Consider the following 23,518-nt stretch of genomic DNA (forward strand, 5'->3'; position numbering starts at 1 on the left):
AAGAGAATGTTCTCCTAAATAGATACTGAAGTATTAAGGGCCAAAAAGTCCTGAGATAATCAACCTACTCTCAAATTATTAGGAATAAATAAATATGTGACAATGCACATATATATACATATGTGCATATCTGTATGTACACCTAAAGAGAAAGAAAAGGATAATGATAAAGTAAGTGTGGAAAAATGTTATAAATTAGTAAACATGAGTAAAGGACAGATGACAATTATAAATTTATAAGTTTCAAATTATCAGCCTTTATAGATGAAGATGAAAATATATGAAGGTGAGTTAAGGCCATCCAGTTAAACAAATGAAAGCTGAGTTGGTGCTACCTCACTCACAAAAAAAAAAAATTGTGCAAAAGTCCTTTAAGCTGAAGGGGAATGATGAGAATGATAGTAAGAGAAACTCAAACTCATATCTATAAGAAAGAATGAAGGGAGCAGAAAATAACAAATACATGGATACATACAAAGTACAATTTCATATTGCCATGTTTACTTTAGAAAGATACCTAACTAAAACAAAAATGTACATAAAATGTTTTTGAAGTTTATAAATTTCAAGGTAGATTATGACAGATTAAGCATATTTATTAGAATTCCCAATCAAGCACTAAAAAATTAAAGAAAGAGGCAACTGTAAAAAAGAACATGAAATTGAATCCAAGGAGGAGGAGGAGACTGCAAGCCACAAGGAAAGAAGATGAAGTTTGAATAGTTTCTTCTGCCCCTGTCTTTCCCTCTTCCATTTGAAAGAAAGGACTCTGGGGTTTTTAACTCTGTTACCTGTTCAGAGCCTTCTGAGGACATTCCAAGACAGTCCTGTGGTCTACTTGGAAATCCTTACAGATGACATTTTAAATGAGATACCCTGTTGGTTTTTGACTGGATATTCACATACATTTTTTAAAGAGATGAGTAATAGAGCTAACCCTTATCTGTAAGTTTCATCCCATGTACAAAACTGTTTTATTTTTCCCCTATAAATAGATTTTTATTTTGTTTGCGTTGGGGGGTATAAAGGAAAGCAGAATGTTTTATGAGTTTTGCCTCAGAGACTTTAGGACAAATTAAAGGTCCTAAACTCTGGTGCCAGAAAAATTAAAAAAAAAAAAAAAAATCAATTAACTCCCCCCTCCCCCCCAAAAAAAAAGAGGGAGAGAAAAGGAGTGTTTTAGTCAGCTATTTCACCACTGTGACTAAAAGACCCAACCAGAACAATTGTAGAGGAGAAAAAATTGATGGGCTTATGTTTTCAGAGGTCTCAATTCATAGACAGTAGAGTAAATTCCTTAGGGCTCATCATGGAGGGAAAGTGTGGCAGAGGGAAAGTGTGGCAGAAGGAGGTAGTTCACATGATGATCAGAAAGTAAAGAGAGAGAGAGAGGAGGGGGGGAGGGGAGAGGAGAGGAAGGGAGGGGAGGGGAGGGGGGGAGGGGAGGGGAGGGGAGGGGAGAGACTGTACTCTCCAGATACAAATATATACCCATAGCCACACCCCACCTGCCTCCAGTTATGACTCAGTTAAACACATCGGCGATTAATTCACTGATTAGGTTAAGGGTATAGCCCAATCATTACTCCTCCAAATCTTGCTTTCACTCATGTGTGAGCTTTTGGGGAACACCTCATATCCAAACCGTAACAAGGAGAAATAAGGAAAAGAAGAACATATGAGACAAATAGAAAACAAATAGCAAGAAAGTAAACTTAAATCCAACCACATCAACAATTGTACTAACTATAAATGGCTTTAAATTCTTTCTTTTTTCCTTCTTTTTTTGGGGGTACTAGGGATTGAACTTAGGAGCACTTTACCACTGAGACACACCCAGGTCTACTTTTTTTTTTTTTTTTTTTTTTTTAAATGTTATTTAGAGACAGGGTCTCACTGAGTTGCTTAGAGCCACACTAAGTTGCTGAGGCTGGTTTTGAATTCGTGTTCCCCGTATCTCAGCTTCCTGAACTGCTGGGATTACAGGCATGTGCCACAGGGCCCAGCCCAAGGCCTTAAATTCTTTAGGGAAAAAAAAAACAGGTTGTTGAACTGGATTTGAAAATGAAAGGAAAAAACCCTGAAGGATCACATACTATTTACAATAGCCACTTTTAAATATAAAAACATATTTTGGTTAAAGATAGAAGAATGGAGGACATATTGTGTAAATACTAATTAAAAGAAAGTTGACAAGGTTACATTAATACCAGACAACACATTAAACATTAAGGCAAGAAATATTATCAGAGGTAATGATAAGAAGGTCAATTCATCACAGAGATATGACATTCACAAACAGGTATGTAAATGATAACAGAGCTTCTAAACCCATGGAAAAAAATTATCAGAAAAAAGGGGAGAAATTGACAGAGACACAGTTACAGTTCAAGAGTTTAATATTGGGCTGGGGATATAGCTCAGTTGGTAGTGTGCTTGCCTTGGCCCTGGGTTCGAGCCCCAGAACAGAAAAAAAAAAAAAATATTAACCAGTAAGCAATAATAGTTTATCCTAAAAATTAAAATAATATTACAGCAGAAAAAAAATCTCAATGATCAAGACTATCCTTAGGAAAATTGCACCTTTAAGTAATCGATGCTGCAAATAGAAAGAAACAGTAAAGACATAGAAAAAAGATTTTAATATGGTAAACTGACTTGATGTAATTAATTCTTCTAGAAAACTACATACAATTGCTGAACATTCGTATGTTGAACATTCATTCAAGTAGACATGAATATGTACCAAGATAGGTCATATGCTGGACCCTTAAAGAAGCCATTGCATTTTATGGAATTATTCCTTTCTCTTGATAAACAATATTAGGAAACCAAAAAGATCCAAACTATGTGATTATTTGGCAATTAGGAATACATTTGGGATTTTTTTTTTTTTTTTGATTCATTGTAAAAAAATGGGGTAAAACATTTCTCTGGTTATACATGAAGTAGAGTCATACCATTTGTATAAGCATACATGTACATAGGATAATGATGTTTGTTTCGATACGTTATTTTTCCTTTCCCCCACTCCGCCCACCCCTCTTTCCTCCATACAATCCATCCTTCCTCCATTCTTGCCTCCCTCCCACCCCTCATTATGTATCATCATCCGCTTGTCAGAGAGATCATTTGTCTTTGTTTTTTTGGGATTGGCTTATCTCACCTAGCATGATATTCTCCGACTTCATGCATTTGCCTGCAAATGTCATAATTTTATTATTCTTTATGGCTGAGTAATATTCTGTTGTGTATATATACCACAGTTTCTTTATCCATTCATCAATTAAAGGGCATCTAGTTTGGTTCCACAATCTGGCTATTGTGAATTGAGAAGCTATGAACATTGATGTGGCTGTATCTCTGTAGTATGCTGATTTTAAGTCCTTCGGATACAGGCCAAGGAGTGGGATAGCTGGGTCAAATGGTGGTTCCATTCCAAGTATTCTAAGAAACCCACACTGCTTTACAGAGTGGCTGCACTAATTTGTACCAGCAATGTATGAGTGTACCTTTTTCCCCGCATCCTCGCCAACACCTACATTGCTTGTATTTTTGATAATCACCATTCTGATTGGGGTGAGATGAAATCTTAGGGTAGTTTTGATTTGCATTTCTCTCATTACTAGAGATGTTGAAACATTTTTTCATATATCTGTTGATTGCTTGTAGATCTTCTTCTGTGAAGTGTCTGTTCATTTCCTTAGCCCATTTGTTGATTGGGTTATTTGTATTCTTGGTATAAAGTTTTTTTGAGTTCTTTACAGATTCTGGAGAGTAGTGCTCTATCTGAAATATGGGTGGCAAAGATTTTCTTCCACTCTGTAGGCTCTCTCTCATATTACTGATAGTTTCCTTTGCTGAGAAGAATCTCTTTAGTTTGAATCTATCCCAGTTATTGATTCTTGCTTTTATTTCTTGTGCTATGGGAGTCCTGTTAAGGAAGTCTGATCCTAAGCTGACATGATGAAGATTTGGATATACTTTTTCTTCTGTAAGGTGCAGGGTGTCTGGTCTGATTCCAAGGTCCTTGATCCATTGTGAGTTGAGTTTTGTGCAGGGTGAGAGATAGGGGTTTAATTTCATTCTGTTACATATGGATTTCCACTTTTCCCAGCACCATTTGTTGAACAGGCTATTTTTTCTCCATTGTATGTTTTTGGCACCTTTGTCTAGTATAGGTTTGTCTCTGTGTTCTCTACTCTGTGCCATTGATCTGCATGTCTATTTTGGTGCCAATACCATGCTTTTTTTTGTTACTATTGCTCTGTAGTATAGTTGGAGTTCTGATATTGTGATACCCCCTGCTTCATTCTTCCTGCTAAGATTGCTTTAGCTATTCTGGGTATCTTATTTTTCCAAATGAATTTCATGATTGCTTGCTCTATTTCTATGAGGTACTTCATTGGGATTTTAATTGGAATTGCATTGAGTTTGTATAGCACTTTTGGTAGTATGGCCATTTTGACAACATTAATTCTGCCTATTTGAGAACATGGGAGATCTTCCCATCTTCTAAAGGTTTTCTTTAATATCTTTCTTTAGTGTTCTGTAGTTCTCATTGTAGAGGTCTTTCACCTCTTTTGTTAGATTTATTCCCAAGTATTTTAATTTTTTCAAGGCTCTCGTGAATGGGATAGTTTTCCTAAATTCGCTTTCAGAGGATTCATCACTTATGAATAAAAATGCATTGGATTTATGAGCATCGATTTTATATTCTGCTACTTTACTGAATTCACTTATAAGTTCTAGAAGTTTTCTGGTGGAATTTTCAGTTCCTCTAAATATAGAATCATGTCATTGGCAATTAGGGTTAGTTTGAGTTCTTCTTTTCCTATTTGTACCCCTTTAATTTCTTTGGTCTATCTAATTGCTCTGGCTAGGGTTTTGAGGACAATGTTGAATAGAAATGGTGAAAGAGGGCATCCCTGCCTTGTTCCAGGTTTAAGGGGAATGCTTCCAGTTTTTCATCATTTAGAATGATATTGGCCATGGACTTAGCATAGATAGCCTTTACAATGTTAAGGAATGTTCCCATTATCCCTATTTTTTCTAGTGTCTTGAGCATGAAAGGATGCTGTATTTTATCAAATGCTTTTTCTGCATATATTAAAATAATCATGTGATTCTTAACTTTAAGTCTGTTGATATGGTGGATTATGTTTATTGATTTCCAGATGTTGAACCAACCTTGCATCCCTGGGATAAAACCCACTTGATCGTGGTGCACTATCTTTTTAATATGCTTTTATATGTGATTTGCTAATATTTTGTTAAGAATTTTTGCATCTATGTTCATTAGGGATATTGGTGTGAAATTTTCTTTCCTCAATGCGTCTCTGTCTGGTTTTGGTATCAGTGTGATATTAACTTCATAGAATGTGTTTGGAAGGGTTCCCTCCTCTTCTATTTCATGGAATACTTTGAGGAGTATTGGAATGAGCTCTTCTTTAAAGGTTTTGTAGAACTTGGCTGAGAATCCATCTGGTCCCAGACTTTTCTTTGTTGGTAGGCTTCTGATGACTTCTTCTATTTCATTGCTTGAAACTGATCTATTTAAATTGTGTATGTCCTCCTGATTCAGTTTGGGTGGATCTTATGTCTCTAGAAACCTGTTGATGTCTGTGAGATTTTCTATTTTGTTGGAGTATAGATTTTCAAAATAGCCTCTAATTATGTTTTGTATTTCAATCGTGTCTGATGTGATATTTCCTTTTTCATCCCGAATTTTAGTAATTTGAGTTTTCTCTCTCCTTCTCTTTATTTGTGTGGCTAAGGGTTTATCAATTTTATTTATTTTTTCAAAAAACTGACTTTTTATTTTGTCTATTTTTTCATTTGTTTCTTTTGTTTCAATTTCATTGATTTCAGCTCTGATCTTAACTATTTCCTATCTTCTACTACTTTTGGTGTTGATTTGTTCTTCTTTTTCTAGGACTTTGAACTTTAGTGTTAGCTTGTTTATTGGTTGACTTTTTCTTCTTTTATTGAATGCATTCCATGAAATGAAATTTCCTCTTAGTACTGCTTTCCTAGTGTCCCAGAGATTTTGTTATGTTGTATCTTTGTTCTTGTTTACCTCTAAGAATTTTTTTATTCCCCCCCTGATGTCTTCTGTTATCCATGTCTCTTTCAATAGCATATTTTTTAATCTCCAGGTTTTGGAGTAGTTTCTATTTTTTTATTTTGTCATTTATTTCTAATTTCATACCATTATGATCTGATAGAATACAAGGTAGTATCTATCTTTTTGTATTTGCTGAGAGTAGCTTTGTGGCATAACATATGGTCTATTTTAGAGAAGGATCCATGAGCTGCTGAGAAGAAAGTGTATTCGCTCATTGATGGATGGGATAGTCTGTATATGTCTGTTAAGTCTAAATTATCAATTGTGTTATTGAGAGCTATGGTTTCTTTGTTCAATTTTTGTTTGGAAGATCCAACCAGTGGTAAGAGAGGTGTGTTAAAGTCACCTAGTATTATTGTGTTGTGGTCTATTTGGTTCCTGGAATTGAGGAGGATTTGTTTGACATACATGGATGAGCCATTGTTTGGGGTATAAATATTTGTGATTGTTATGTCTTGCTGATTTATGCTTCCCTTAAGCAGTACAAAATATCCTTCTTTATCCCTTCTGACTAACTTTGGCTTGAAGTTCACTTTATCTGATACCCCTGCTTTTTTGCTGAGTCCATGTGCATGGTATATTTTTTCCCATCCTTTCACCTTTAGTCTGTGGATGTCTTTTTCTATGAGATGAGTCTCTTGAAGGCAGCATATTGTTGGGTCTTTCTTTTTAATCCAATCTGCCAGTCTATGTCTTTTGATTGATAAGTTCAGGTCATTAATATTCAGGGTTATTATTGATATGTGATTTGTATTCCTGGTCATTTTGACTTATTTTTGGTTTTTAACTTGACTTGGTTTCTCCTTTATTTCGCTATTCCTTTAGGGTAGTTCCTCTCTTTGCTGACTTACATCGTTTTCATTTCTTCCTCATGAAATATTTTGCTGAGAATGTTCTGAGTGCCGGCTTTCTATCTGTAAATTCTTTTTACTTTTGTTTATCATGGAAGGATTTTATTTCGTCGTCAAATCTGAATGCAAGTTTTGGTGGGTATGAGATTCTTGGTTGGTATCTATTTTCTTTGAGACCTTGAAAAATGCTGTTCCAGGCCCTTCTAGCTTTTAGGGTCTGGGTTGAGAAATCTGCTGATATCTATATTGGATTCCCCCCTGAATGTAATTTTATTTTTTTTTTCGCAGCCTTTAAAATTCTATTTTTATTATGTGTGTTAGGTATTTGTATTATAATGTGCCTTGGTGTGGGTCTGTTGTAATTTTGTACATTTGGTGTCCTATAAACCTCTTGTATTTGATTTGCCTTCTGATTCTTCAGATTTGGGAAATTTTCTGATATTATTTTATTGAATAGATTGTCCATTCCTTTGTTTTGTTTTTCTGTGCCTTCCTCAATCCCAATAATTCTTAAATTTGGTCTTTTGATGATATCCCATAATTCTTGTAGATTCTGTTCATGATTTCTTACCATCTTCTCTGTTTGGTCAACTTTGTTTTCAATATTAAGTATTTTATCTTCAGTGTCTGAGGTTCTGTCTTCCAGGCATTCTATCCTTTTGGTTATGCTTTCTATGGAGTTTTTAATTTGGTTTATTGTTTCCTTCATTTCAAGAATTTGTTTGTTTTGTTTTGTTTTCATAATCTCTTTCTCTTTATTGAAATGATCCTTTGCTTCCTTCATTTGCTCTTTTAACTGTTTTTTTTAAACTGTTGACTGGTGCAATCATTCAATGCCTGCATTTGCACTCTTATCTCATCGTTTGCTTTTCTGATCATTTTAACTATGTACATTCTGAACTTCCTTTCAGGCATTTCTTCTCCCATGCTGTTTGGATTTTATTGATGTAGCATGTAGGTTTGTTTGGGACACTTTCTTCCCTTGTTTTCCGAAATTGCTCATGTATCTTCCCATCTCCTAGTCTTCAGTAGCCTGAAGTTTTGGAGGAACTTGATAATTCAGTGACCGAAAAAGTATGCTGTTCCTCTAGGGATGGTAGATCCAGGTGGGGTATATTCCCTGCTAGTGGGAAGAGTCACCTCTAGTGTTGACAGATGGTCAACCGCAGGGGCATTAGATTGTGTGCTGGTGCCCGGCTGGTCTGGTCCCAGCTCTCTGGGCCTACTTCCCAGGCAAGGAAGTCTTGCCCAGGGGCTGTCATTTGAGATTTTAATGAAAGCAGAATTGGTGGCATGCTGAAAGTTGGAAGTCATGTCATCATGCACCAAAGCACAGAAGAAAGGAGAAGATGAGGGGAAGAGATGGAGAGCGGTTCTCCCAGGAGTTTTGACAGAGAGCAGGACAGTAAAGTTAGAAAGAAAATGAGGTATTTGTGTTTTAAAATATAAGAAAGGGGCAAATATGGTTTTTAAAGAAGAGAAAAGGGAAAGAAAATGGAAAAAGGATAGTCTGGGGAAAAGTCCTGTAGAATTCAGAGTGGTAGAAAATAAAGTGCAGTTTCGGTGATCAGCCTTGGATGTGAACAGGAAAATCTTTCCTCCTTAGAATAGGAAGAAAAATAAAGATAAAATAGATGTAGGGAACACTTCATCTTAAATGTTAAGCAAGTATAGAAAAGTATTATGTGCCACATATTAATATTCACAATTAGTTTTAAGTTACAGTACAAAAGCATGCTTTTTGACAAGAGATTTTCGTGGGTATTTTTGTTTGTGATCCTTGTTTTGGATGTGGATTTTGTTTGTTTGTTTGTACAAGGGATTGAATCCAGGGGGTGCTTAACCACTAAGCCACACCCTCAGCTCTTTTCTTTTTGAGACAGGGTCTGGATAACTTGCTCAGGGCCTCACTAAATTGCTGAGGCTGACTTTAAATTTTCCATCTTTCTGCCTCAGCCTCCTGAGTCACTGGGATTACAGGGATGCAACACTGTACACAGCTGTGACAAGAGATTTTTAAATGTTTTAAATCATATCCACATAAAACTGCTTTACTTTTATCTAGAAATGCTTGTTTCCCTGCCTACCCCCTTTTCCTTTGGTGGAGGAGTGGGGAAAGTACAGAGCAGATGCAGAAGAGGCAGGAAGTTGAAGGGATTAATTTCCAATGGTTTTCTTTTTCTTAAAATAGAAAGTAACTTTAGATTATGTAGAGGGAAATGAGAGTGGGGGTATGAAAAATTGGTGAAATGAAACAGACATCATTACCCTATGTAAATGTATGATTACATGAATGGTATGAATCTACATCATGTACAACCATAGAAATGAAATGATGTAACCCATTTGTGTACAAAGAATCAAAATGCAGTCTGTAAAAAATAAAAAATAAAAAAAAAATAGAAAGTAATGCTCCTTACTAAGAATTTGGGGCAAAAATAAAACAAAATATTTGAACAAAGCAATAGTACTTTGAAATAGTTGCTATAAGGAAAAAGCAAGGGAATTACAATATCAGCCTCAGACAGAATTTCTATTTTTATTGTTCTCATTTGATCATAATTTTTAAAAAGTTCTTCGATTAAAAACAATTCTGAAACAAAAATTGGCAAAGATAATGAACAAGCAATTCTCAGAAAAAGAAACCTCATGGTATATATGAAAAGATCTCCTCCACTCTAGAAATCAGATAAATATAAATTCAGACAATGAAATATCATGCTATATCCTGTCAGATTTGGGAAAAAAAGTTATGTATCCCAGAGAATGTGGATAAACTAAAAATTTTATATCCTGCCACTGGTTCTTTAAATTACTTAACCAATGAAAAAATGTTCAACATCTCTAGCAATCAGGGAAATGCAAATCAAAACTACATCAAGATTCTATCTCCCTCCAGTCAGAATGGCAATGATCAACAATACAAGCAACAATAAATGCTGGCAAGGTTGTGGGGGAAAAGGTACAATTTTATACTCTTCATGGAACTGCAAACTAGTACAACCACTCTGGAAAACAGTATGGAGTTTCCTCAAAAAACTAAGGATGGTGCCACCATATGACTCAGCTATTCCACTTCTTGGTATTTTCCCCAAACATCTAAAATCAGCATATTATACTGATACAGCCACCTCAATGTTTATAGCAGCACAATTCACAATAGATAAGTTTTGGAATCAACTCAGATGCCTGTCAGTAGATGAATGGATTAAGAAATTGATACACACACACACACACACACACACACACACACACACAAACACACATGGAGTTCTACTGAGCCATAAAAAAGAATGAAATTATGGCATTTGCCAGGAAATGGGTAGAAATGGAGAATATCATAAGTGAAATAAGCCAAACTCAGAAACTCATAGTAGAATGTTTTCTCTCATATGCAGAAGTTAGAGTAAAATAAAGGAAAGGGGGAGTTAAATATAGGATAATATAAAGTACCAACCAAATATGAATTAATAGATGAGTAAAAGGAAGTCTAGTAGAGGAAGGAGAATGGAAGAGGGGAGGGGGGGAACAGGGAGAGAGAAAAGTGGGGGATCATGAACTGAAGTCTGTTTCCATGCAGGCATGACTTTGTCAGGATGAACCCAACAACAACATGAAACCATAAAGCTCTAAATGATAGATGATAGATAGATAGATAGATAGATAGATAGATAGATAGATAGATAGATAGATAGATGATAGATAAACAACCACTTCAGGGAGTACTTTGGCAATTTGTATGGCAGTTGAAGATGGTCAGGTGTGTTATAAGGACAGATAATGTGACAGATATGTCTGTTCCCTTCTTTGGAAGAAGAGTGAAGACCCCTACCTATCTCTCCACTTCTCACCATCCTGCCTTGAAGAAGGAAAATATTTCTGTGTCATAGGTCTGATCATGTGATTGGGCTTGGTCAATTGAACCTAAGTAGACACAAGCACTACTTGTGTGAACATACAGATTGCAAGCTTTTTTCTGCCTTCCTATCCGTAGACTTTTGTCATGAGAAGGGTGTGCACCAGACATAAGCTGTTTCCATTCCAACTGCAACAATTTCAATAAAACACCTTCTTAGAATTCCTAAAGTGATTTTATACATACAGACTTGTATGGAAGGATAACTTTCTTACATGTGAGGACAAATGAGAACAAAGTGCTAAAGCATCACACAAATATGTTTATTATTTAAATGTTTATAAATTACAAATTTTTAATTATGAATGAAAACATTTCTGGAAGACATAACATTTCATATTAATGTTTGTTACTGGTTTAAGGCACATAGTGCATAATACTTCTTTTCTGATACAGAGATCCCCAAGTGTTTATTTAACCACATTGGCACAAAATTGCTTGAGCACCTTATATGGTACAATATATCCTTCATAAATGTTTGGGAAAATACACTTTGTGGGTAAAATGAGTACACCAGTATTTGGTAAAATTCTATTAGTAGATTCTGTTTTTTATTTTATTTTATTTTGGTTTACAGAGTAGGTTGTCATAGATAACTATTATTAGTCAACCTGTCTTTTAAAGTTACCTATTACATAATACACAATTGTAAATTATCCACATAAAAATATCCTAATACCTGAGAATTTTCCTCTAAACAGTTAATTGTTACACTGCCCTTTATGTTCTGGCATTGAGAAACCACCAAATAACTTGCCCTTTCTTATAAAATTTGGTGTCTATAAACATAATTTTATGTTTACCAAAATAGGATCTTTAAACTTTCAAGAATTCTTACTTTTATATCTGGTTAATAAAATATAGTATATAACTTTGAGAAAATAGATTTTTAAATACTAGATATATAACATATATAAGGGTTATAAAGGCATAATAGCATATAAATAGTTTTAAAATCAACATATTGCTCTTATAAGTATGATCAAATTAGAGGTAGGTTTAAAAAATAAAATTCTAATATATCATATCTTCTCTATTATACCCACAACATTTTATATTTAATATTTAACCCAAACACAAATTCTTAATACAAAATTTGTACCACATTTTTAGAACAATTTTTTTCACTGAAGCACCATAATCCACGATTAAAATTGAAGGAAAAACAAGGTATCTAATCTGTATCAGCAGAAAGTATAATGGCTATGTACTTTCTTGATGTATTTATTTGATATTCAGCTGACAGGTTCAATAATGTTTAAAGTAGTTTTGTATACATTTTCCCGAATTTTAACGTGCTCCATTTTAACAAGTAGAATAAACATCTCATTGTACACTAGGATACTGAAGAGGTTTACACGTATGTTTAACAGTATGACATAACTGTGGTCCAGTCCAGGCTGTTGACAGCAACGTTGTTGTAATATATCAAACATGCTTGTATTCCCTATCATAAATTATGTTCCTCAAAGTGATCCTGATCCATATATCTGGTAAGTCTGTTTTAGAAACCTTGAAAAACTCAAGTGATTTGAATCCATGATGAGCACCTTGAATAAAAGGCAGACACAGTGGACATGGAAATCTCAGGAAGGGAGAAGTAAAGAAATGAGCACCAGTTGTTTGCATGTTCCAGAGAACATCTCCCCATTGGGGCATACTTCCCATGTCAGAATGTTCATATTACTTGAATTGGGAGCCCAGTAGTCATGTGAGGAACACACTTTCCACAGAACCCTCCACATCTACCATAGACTTTGGTTCCATCCTGAAAATAGAAAGAGGCAGAAGTATAGGACAATATTATACAAATTCATATCCACGAGCACAAAGCAGAACATACAAATGTTTGTATCATATCATTGAACTCACTAACCAAGGGGTCATATAACAATTGCTTTTGATACCAAAGATCAGGTCATTTCAGCATTAGTTTAAATTGGTGGTCATGGAAAAGTTAAAATTAGATAACCTAAGTTAAATTAGATAACCTAAGATTCTAAGTTAGATAACCTAAGATTCATTTTAGCTACTTGATGATTATAAACCACAAAATAATTTAGACACTTCATCACAATCCACATATTTTTGATCAAGGTATCTGTTGACATAAGTGAGACGTTAAAACTTGTCCCAATTTGCAGTCCAATTGTTACATAATTTTATATAAGATTCTCTTAAATTAAATAAAAGATATTATACAATCTTGACCTTAAAGGTAAAGAATTCATATTCTACCCTTTTACCTCAAATGCCTCAAGAAGCATTACCATGAGGAAAAGTACAGAAGGTGATGAAATGGAGTGGGGGAGCTGGGCTGAGAGTAGTAATCATAATTAGAGAAGGACTGAAAAGAGATTGTTAGGTAGAGCGGTTCACTGAGGTAAGGCGGGCAGGGGCAGGGCAAAGCTGAAGGCTTCTGAGACTGCCTCCTTTCTTCAGGTCCCAAAGTCAAAAGATGAAAGGTGTTTTTGTAGGATGAGACAAAAATAGGCCAAATGCCTATCATTTCTAGGGGAGGTAAGTTGTTGTTTGTTTTAATCTGGGTAGGAAGGGAAGAGTAGAGAAGGCAGTTTTTGGTTCTTGGTTTCTGGGACACATTAAAATGGAAATGTTTAGAGACCAGGTGCTGTAAAGTTGCCTTTTCTTTCAGAAGTCCTTTTAACTCCAGAGAATCTGAGCGAACAGATATGGAATGACTGTGAAAACTCAATTTTGTATACTTCTCTATTCCCAGATTGTTGAAGTAAAAACTCAATCTCAATTGAACTTATTGGCAAAAGAAAATATGTTTGCATTTCCATAGGTATATTTGGTTTTGATAAGGTTCAATTTTACACCAGGCATGAGATTTCAAAAAAAGATTTTTATGTGTGACATTTTGATTGAGGTAGTTCTCCATGAATTAAATGAAAAAGCAATTTTTAGACAAGAAGTTAAATAGAAAAAAAATGAATGATTTTACTAAATATTTACATCTTCTGGTGACTTCGGCCAGGATTCAGTCTTTACATTTAACCAGAAGATATCTAAAAGCTGCCTACATAAAGTAAAAATATTTCATTGAACTCTCTACATTTATACCTGCTTAGAATATACCTTAAATAAGAAATTAATTTTTCCCATTCTTCTGCCCAAAGGGATTAGACCTAAATATGCTGAATAAGGGCTTAAAATAATCATTTTCTGAAATCCCACTATATTACCCTTATAAGAAAAATAATAAAATTTTAAATTATTTAATTATTAATTAAAGCACAATTTTATAGTCTTCAGAAATAAAATATTTAAAAGGTTGGAAATATGAGAATATTGAATTTCATATTCAAATAATGTTCATATAAATAGAAGTGTAAGAAGTCACCTTTATTAAAATAATATAATTAGAGTGGGCAGGATTTGTTTCTGGTGCAGATTTTCATGCAATAATGGTGAAAACACTTATAACCTAGATCCAGATTCTTTGTGGACAGAGCCAAGCTACCCAAGGCACTGTAAGGACCAGAAGGCATCTCTTGAAGGGTACTGTTAGTATACCTATCAGCTAACCATTAAGTGGATTCTACTTTGCATGGTACATGTGCTATGGTTCAAATAACTATGAAAATAAACTATAAAAATAATCACAGCTACATGTAGAAGTACTATATAATAATCTTTGTTTATATAGTTAAAATAACAATGTTATCCAGATAAAGGTAGGTAAATGTGAGTATGAATGACATGAATACTCCTTATTCTTGAAATCACTGTGAAGGATATTTGTTAAATGAAAAATGGCTTCAATACTTCACCACTAAGTCAAAGCAATGAAGTAAATAAGCCAAAAATTTACCCTCACTTTGAAATAACAAACCCTACAAATATTTAATAACTAAAGTAGAATTAAGGCCACTACCTCTATCTGAAGTGTCTTCATGTGAAGTCATTAATCCCAACCCTGAGGTAAACAAAGTACCTCACATTTGGTACTTCGTGTTAAAATATCTGAACGCTGCATGTGGATTTCTTTGTGTATAAAACCTATATTTGCACAGCAATAAAAATGAACCAATTTCACTTTATAAATTGGTGTTATACCCCACTGTATGTGATACACACACTATATGCAACAACTCTCCAGTCATTAGCTCCATGAAATTTAAATTTGAAGTAGAGGCCCTTTAATGCTACTTTGCAGTATGGAAGCAGCCCCCTCAAGCTCCTTGGTGCAGGAGGACTTACTTGGGATCTGTGTATTGTGACAGAGGCATACCTCCCCTGAGCAAGCCACTTCGCTGTGCTGGATATCTTCATCCCAGTTCCTGCCAAGTTAATGCTGAACTGCCCCTGCATTGTCAACAAAACAAAACAAAAATAGATGGATTCATAAACTATTTAAGAATGTTCTGCACTGGAAACATCAAATGACTCAAATTACTTTCCAGGGGTCTTCTTTTATAAAATGAAAAATATTGATGCAAATTTATTGTAAAGAAAATGAGCCAGTTAAGGATCTTAAAAAGAATTGATTACCATTGTCTTCTCAATTACAAATGATAATGAAATTAATATCATAGTGTTTCTTTGCTGAAGTTCAACCCCACACAGGATTCTACAGCTTGACAAGCAGAGCTAATGGTTCTATAGCAGTTGGCAAGTCCTGACAGAAAGTTATTCACAGGAACTATCACTTGCCAGACTTCATTACTCCTCTTTTTGTTTCAGTTTTTTTTTCTTTTTCTCTTTCTGTATTATTTTTTTTTTCTTTTTCCTTTTCTTTTCCTTTTGAACCAGGGATTGAAAACCAGACACACTTGACCGCTGAGCCACATCCCCAGTCCTTATTATTTTTTATTTTGAGACAGGGTCTCACTAAGTTGCTTAGGGTGTCTATAAAAAGCTGAGACTGGCTTTGAACTTGTGCTCCTCCTGCCTCAGTCTCTTGAATTTCTGGGATTACAGGCATGGGGCACCACTTCTATCTCCTGTTTTAGTTTTAGTTTTCTCATTGCTAAATTCTGGGATGTTACAACCGTTTCCTGTATTTTCTGGAATCTACTGTTATTGTACCCTTCATTTTTGTGCTAAGAATATTACTTCTTTACATACCACACAAAACTACTGAATGTGGGATTTTCATTTGGGTATTATGTCCTTTTTAAAATCTGACTGACTGCCAAGAGGATTAAGGAGCAGTTAAACATTGGGTCTAGAAATATCTACTACTCCATTCTCCTGGAGTCATTGTCATGAGCTTTACATCTGTTCTTAGTTCTTATTTTAAAAACCACATGGTACAATGTCAAAAAAGAAATACCAATTTATCTGAAATTTGGGATGATGTCCACATTACACCAATTTGTTCAAAATTAATTGAATGGCAGACAAAGTGTCAAGTAATGTAGGAATCCAAAGATCTCACTTTAAATCTGGTAAGTGAAATAGCATAAATATATAAATGTAATGCAATGAGAGAACTATAGGTGCTATCAGAAAGGTTAAGAAAAATTCCTGTGGAACTCCAGAAGTACTATTTGAGTAAATAAATATTAATTGCTTTAATTACAGTACTTTAAGATTAAAAGTTAAGCCTCCTTAAGCCTGGGCTTTAACCTAAAAAAAAAAAAAATAGTTCTGTATAGGAGTTGCTAAATAAGTATATTATTTTTTAAATAGATCTTATTGTGCATACTTAAAGTATACAACATGGCTCTACATGGTATATATAGATCAAAAAAAGGTTACTATAGTGAAACAAATTAATGTAGCCATCATCTTTCATAATTACCCTTTTTTGGTTTTGTTTTTGTGGCAAGAACCCTTAAAGTTAACTCGTTTACAATGAATCCCAAATACAGTATGAGCTATTACCTATAGCCTTGTGCTGGACCTCAGATCTCTAGACCTGTTCATCTTTCATATCTGCTACTTTATACCTGTGGACCATCTCTACCCACCTCCTCCCACCACTTGTGCTAACCACTCTTTTGTTCTCTGTATAACTGGATTTTTTTAGATGCACATATAAATAAGGTCATGCAATATGATTTAGTTTGTTTCATTTAGCTTAATGCCCTCCAGGCTCATCCACACTGTACAATACAGCAGATCCTCATTCTTTGTGTGTGTGTGTGTGTGTGTGTGTGTGTGTGTGATCTATCTTCATCTGTCTTACTGTTTCTTTATCCATTCATTCAATGATGAACACTAAGGTTGTTTCCATGTCTTGGTTGTTATTTTACAGGGTGGTGATTTTGGGTTTTTTTCAGTGTATGTCTAAAAGAGGAATTGCTGGATTGTATGGCAGTTATACTTTTAATTTCTGGCATATTTTTAGTTTCTTTAGAAAATTCCATAATACCTTTGAAAATGGTTGAACCAATATACATTCCCACCAAGGGTATTAGAGCTCCCTTTTTTCTATACTTTCACTAACATTTGTTGTCTTTTGAGTTTTTTTGAGGTAATGGGGATTGAATCCAGGGTTTTACACATGATACACAAGCACTCTACCACTTAGCTACATCTGCAGCCTTTAAAAAATATTTTATTTGGAGACAAAGTCTCACTAACTTGCCCTAGCTGGCCTCAAACTTGTGATTCTCCTGCCTCAGCTTCCCAAATAGCTGGGACCATAAGGCTGCATGCAATTGTGGTTCAGCTTTACTTTTTGATAACAGACAGCATAACAGTTGTGAAGTGATATCTCCTAGTAGTGTTGATTTGCACTTCCCTGATGATTGATGATGCTGAGCACCTTTTCATATGCCTCTTGGCAATTTTTATGTATTCTTTAGGGAACTGTCTAGTTAGGTCTTTTGCCATTCAGGTCTTCTACTCACTTTTTAACTGCATTACTTAAACAAGTAATTACCTAAACAACTGTTGAGTTGTATGAGTTCTTTATAAATTTTAGATATTACTTTTTATTTTATTAATTATTTCCTTTACTGTGCAGAAGCTTTTTGGTTTGACATAGTCCCATTTATTCTATGTTCTGAGTTAATGTCTAGCCTTTTTTGTTCTAAAATTTTTATAGTTTCTGGTTTTACATTATATTAAGGTATTTTATATATTCTGAGTTGATTTTGTGTATGGTATAAGGGTCCACTTTCCTTCCTTCCCATGTGGAAAAAACAATTTTTTCACATAATTTATTGAGGACACTATCCTTCACCTTCATGTCTTCTTATTGCCCTTCTCAAAATTCATTGACAGTATATGTTTAGATTAATTTGGGGACTCTCTATTCTGTTCTACTGATCTATGCACCTGTTTTTACATAATACTATACTGTTCTGAATATTATCACTTTGTATTATAATTTTAAATCAGGATTGTGACATATCCTGTTTTGTTTTTCTTCTCAGAACTGTTTTATTCTCTTCCATGTTTCTATACAAATTTCAGGATTTTTTTTCTATTTCTGTAAATAATGGCATTGGCATTTTGATAGGGACTATGTTGTATCTATATATTGCTTTGAGTAGAATAGATATTTCAACACTATTATTTCTTCCAACCCTTGAGCATAGGATATTTCTTCTCTTTCTTTGTATCTGTATCAGTTCCTTTCATGTGATTTTCAAAGCAGAGATCTTTCTCCTCCTTGGTTAAATTTATTCATATTTTTTTGAGTTTTCTTTGATGTTATTGTAAATGGGATCATTCTTTTCAATAGGTCATTATTTGTGAATAAAATGCTACTGATTTTTCCATATTGATTTTGTATCCTGCAACTTAATTGAATTTACTTAGTTCTAACAGTTTTTGTGTGTGTGTGCATACATGCAGAATTTTTGAAGTTTTTTACAATAGAGGATTAGGCCATTCATAAAGACAATTTTACTTCTTCATTTCCAATTTGGATCTCTCTGGTTTTTTCCCTTATCTTACTTCAAACCACACAACAGAGAATGGAGCAGTGTTTGCCAGGAGTTTTGTGGGAGGAGATGTCTAACTCCAAAAGGGAAGTGGAAGAAGGTATTTGAGGTAAGAGAAATGTACTCTATTCTGATTATAGTAATGCTAACATTAATTTGTACATATGTTAAAGTTCATAGAACTGTATACAAAAGGGAAAAAACAAGTTTGCTGTATGATATTTTGAAACAAAAAAAATGTGAAGAGATGTAACATCTGTTTAAAGAAAAGAATTTCCAATGGCTTGCCAAACAGTGCCTAACTGCCTGCTACATGTATGGGACATACCTAAAACAAAATGAGGGCTAAAAACAAAAGGTTGGGTAAAATAAGCAAATAAATAAAACAAAACGTGAAAACAGGCAAATGGATGTAAAAGAAGAATAGGAATAGAGCCCGATAAGGGTGAAAAAGACTTCAAGTTTCAAATCATGATGCCATGACAAACAACTGCTAAAAACCAAAATCCACATATAGACTTCACATGTGAATAATATGTATTAAACAGTATAGCAACAACTTGTGAAGCAGAAACTAAGAAATGCAAGGAGACAAAGGGAGACACACATACCCTAAAAATAGAAAAATTTAATATACCAGTTTCAATACCAAGACAGATCAAGTGGGGCAAAAAGGGAGAGAAAAATTATAAGCAATATAATTTAAAAATATACTATACATATGCATACACAAATACATTATATATACATATTACTATAATAATAATTATATTATTATATATGTATATATATACATATTTTATATATATATATAAACACAAATGTGTGTATGTGTGTATTTGGCAGTGCAAGGTAATGAACCCAGAACATGCTAAGCATAAGCTCTGCCACTAGGCTATACCCCCAGCCCCTGGTAACTCTTATATGTTAAATATTCACCTTGATAATAAATAATATACACTTCATATACTTGATATACACTGACTATAAGCACTCAAAATGGTGCTGGTTAAGTTCCACTTGTTGGTTGAATGTGATTATCTCTCTTGCTCTATACAATCAAATATTAATTATAGGTCAACTAAAGAGATGTGCGTTAAGATTTTTAAAATTTTTGTGGCTTTGTGAAAAGCAAAGAACATTTACTTTACTTCACTTTTGATGTATATATTCTAAAGTCACATTGCACTCTTCAACTTCATCTCACATTGCAATGTTGCAAAGTTTATTTTCCCTGAAGAACACCATATGTGTCCATTCTCTTTTTATCATTCATGTCCTGAGGTACTCAGTCATAAGCAAACACAGAGGATGTGGTTTTGATGAATCCCAAACAACAGAATAAGTTCTTTCTGTAGCATCCAACATCTGGAGAGTATTCATGCAAATGTTGTATAACTTAACACAGAATCTGGTTTATATATTTGAAAGAACATCTCCAAAAACACTGGGCAGTTTGTATTTTTGGTAACAGTAGCCTAAGGCAGATAAAGAAGACTGAATATAAATGAACATAGCTCCTTTCAACAGCTTGCATCTATGCCCAATAACATGTAATCTTGTAATAGAGCTCTACATTCCAGAACTGCCTCAAAAACCACGTGAGGAAGGTATCACATCCTGATGAGCAAAGAGGTCCTCTTTATTGCTGGTTCTGCCTGTGACTTTTTATAAGGATCTTAGATAAATAGTTAATATGGAATGCCTGTCTTTTCAACTGTAAACTGGAATTACACAGTTTACAGCTACATAATTTTTTCAAGATATTTTAGGAAAAAATCATGTTACAAAGAAATTGGAAAAAGAGAATTAGAAAAAAATGGAAATGGCTATGTTATTTAAAAACCTGATTGTGCAAATTCCTTTTATTCAGATTCCATGCTCATCAAGAAGTATTTTGTTTATAATAACCAATTTTGCACTAAGTTATTTTCTGTGGGAAAGTTCACTAAAGAGATAAAAAGAATTTTGATTCCACTTAACAGCTACATGATTTACCTGTATATCAACTCCATGTAAATTTTGTTGATGTTTCATTTGACCAGACCTTACTCAATTCGGTATGAGTTTGGTTTCCATGAGGCATCCTGGAATCACCCTCCACTGAACTTGAGGGACAACTGGAAATACAAGTACTATGTTCCTATAAGTCACTGGAGTGGCCACACTAGTATTGGACAAATTAGACTTTAAAACTAAAAATAAAAAAAGTTACTACAGTAAAGAAGCACATTAAATAAAGATAAGAAGCCAATCTATTGGCAAGTTATGACAGTTATAAATACATAAGCATGTACAACAAGACCTCAACAAAAATGAAACAAGATCAAACTTAGAAATAGACAGTTCAGCAATAATAGCTACATAGTTTCGGGGGATAGAAGAACAAAGCAGAAGATCAAGAAGGAACAAAAGAAGAGGTGAACAACGCTATCAACCAACAGGGTCTGTAGTCTATAAAACATTTGACCCAACAACATCAGAATACACATTCTTTCCAAGCACACATTGAACAAGTTTCAAGATAAATCATATGCTACACCATAAAACAAGCCTCAATAAATTCAAAAGGACAGAGACAATATAGACCATGTTTTCCAACCACAGTGGAATAAAAGTAGAAATTAAACAAAGAAAAAAAAAAAAGAAGAAGAGAAAGGAATAGGAGGAAGAGAAGGAAATTTGGAAAATTCACAAATACTTGGCAATTAAACACCACACTCTTAAATAACCAATGATTCAAAGAAAATGGTCTATTGTCAAACAAATGACAAAAGAAAATATTTTAAGATACGTGAATATAAAAGCACAGCATACAAAATTTCTGAGATGCAGCAAACCAAGTGCTTGAAAGAAAATTATAGCTATAAATGCCTATATTAAAAAAGAAAAATGTCTCAACTCAAGAACCTAATCTTATACCCTAAGAAACTAGAAAAAGAAGAGCAAATTAAATCTAAAGCAAGCAGAAGAAAAGAAACAATTAGAGTGAAAATTGATTGAATAAAAAGTAGGTAAACATGAAAGAGGGGATTATGACCATTGATCTTACAAAAATACAGAAGGTTATAAGGGAATACTATGAGGAATGTATTGCAACCAATCAGATAACTTAGATGAAATGGACATATCCCTAAAAAGAAAAACTATCAAATAAATTAAGGAAGAACTAGAAAAACTGAATAGATCTATAATAAATAAATAAATTGAACTAGTAATTAATTTCACAAAGAAAAGCCCAAGATCAGATGGTTTTGCTGAATTCTACCAAACATTTCAAGAATGAATTCTTCATAAACTCTTCCCAAAAACTTAAAGAAGGAACACTTCCCAATTCATTCTATGAGTCCATTATTTCCCTAATATTTAAACCAGACTGATACCACAAGAAAAGGAAGTGACAGAACAATATCTTATGGATATAGACAAAAAGTTCTGAACAAAATTTTAGCAAATCCAAATCTAGCAACATATAAGAACTATACACTGTGACCTTGTGGGATTTATCCCAGGAATTCAAGTTTGCTTTAACATACCAAAGTAAATCATTGGAATAGATTTATTATACTAACACAATAATGGACAAGAACCACAAAATCATTTCAATAAGAGCAGAAGGCCATTCAACAAAATCTAACATCCTTTCTGGTAGCAACACTTAAACTAAAAGTTGAGGGGCATGTCCTCAACCTGATCAAGGACATCTACAAAACACTCATAGCTAATATAACTAATGAGGAAGGACTAAAAACTTTTCACCTAAAATCAGAGCATAAGGAAATCTACACTTATCTCCTCTATCCAACACTGTATGGGCAGAGATGGCCAAGCACTGTGGCAAGACAAAGACATAAAACCTACCCCAGATTGAAAAGGAAGTAGTAAAAGTATTTTTATTCCCAGATGACATCATCATGCATTTAGAAAGTCTTAAGGAATCTACTAAAAATCTATTATAATTAAAAAAATGAATTCAGCAAGTTTGCAAGATATCAGATCAATGGAAGTTATGCAAATGATAAAGAAGTGTGGGGAGAAATATGGAAATAAGAGATGAAAGCAAGAATAAAAATATGGAAATGTATTCTCTAGATTTCACAGAACATCATTTCAGGACTGTTTATAGTCACTCATGTTACTACAACAAAATACCTGAGGCAGTTAACTTTCTAAACAGGAGAGCTTTATTTAGGCTTGTGGTTTTGGAAGTTCAAATTCAAGATTGTGCAGCACTATTCATTTGAGTCTGACAAGAGCAACACATCATGTTGGGAGTGCATGCCAGAGCAAGCAATCTCATTGAAAGCCAGGAAGCAGAGAGAGAATGGACCAATGGGGCTTTACAATCCCCCTCAAGTGTGTGCTCCCAATGACTTAAAGACCTCCCATGAGGCCCTGCCTCCTCAGTGCATAGCACCTGGGACCTAGCCCTTACATATGAACTTTTGAGAGACCCCCATCCAAACAATAACAGAATGCCACAGACCCAAAAAACTAATACTTATGCTAACAGCAGTATATGAAAGTCACATGCTTATGGTCTGTTCCTTTACCTTTTTAAATTAATATCCAAATTATGAAGTATCATGGAAGGAGAAATAGGATTCAAACAATTTAAAATTCTTGTTATTATATCTTTTAAACAAACCCAATATTTGCAAAGATACTGTTCATCTAAGGTTTATCTATAATCTTTGAAATAAAGTACATATAGAAACTTGTGCTTATTGATTTACTTATACATCTTGCAATATTATGG

The 23,518-nt window shown here is 34.1% G+C and overlaps 1 protein-coding gene across 1 annotated transcript in view; it reads right to left on the reverse strand.

Annotated features, from left to right (window-relative positions):
- Positions 1 to 11,216: 11,216 nt before the first annotated feature.
- The window catches only part of ADAMTS20 (ADAM metallopeptidase with thrombospondin type 1 motif 20), a 143,714-nt gene continuing 131,412 nt past the window's right edge, over positions 11,217 to 23,518 (reverse strand). The window contains 2 exon segments of the mRNA XM_079139494.1: positions 11,217 to 12,662; positions 15,119 to 15,223. Coding sequence (XP_078995620.1) covers positions 12,573 to 12,662; positions 15,119 to 15,223 — 195 coding nt within the window. The 3' untranslated portion in view covers positions 11,217 to 12,572.

The sequence above is a fragment of the Sciurus vulgaris genome (assembly GCF_902686455.1).
Source record: "Sciurus vulgaris genome assembly, chromosome: 5".
In the NCBI taxonomy this organism is placed as follows: domain Eukaryota; kingdom Metazoa; phylum Chordata; class Mammalia; order Rodentia; family Sciuridae; genus Sciurus; species Sciurus vulgaris.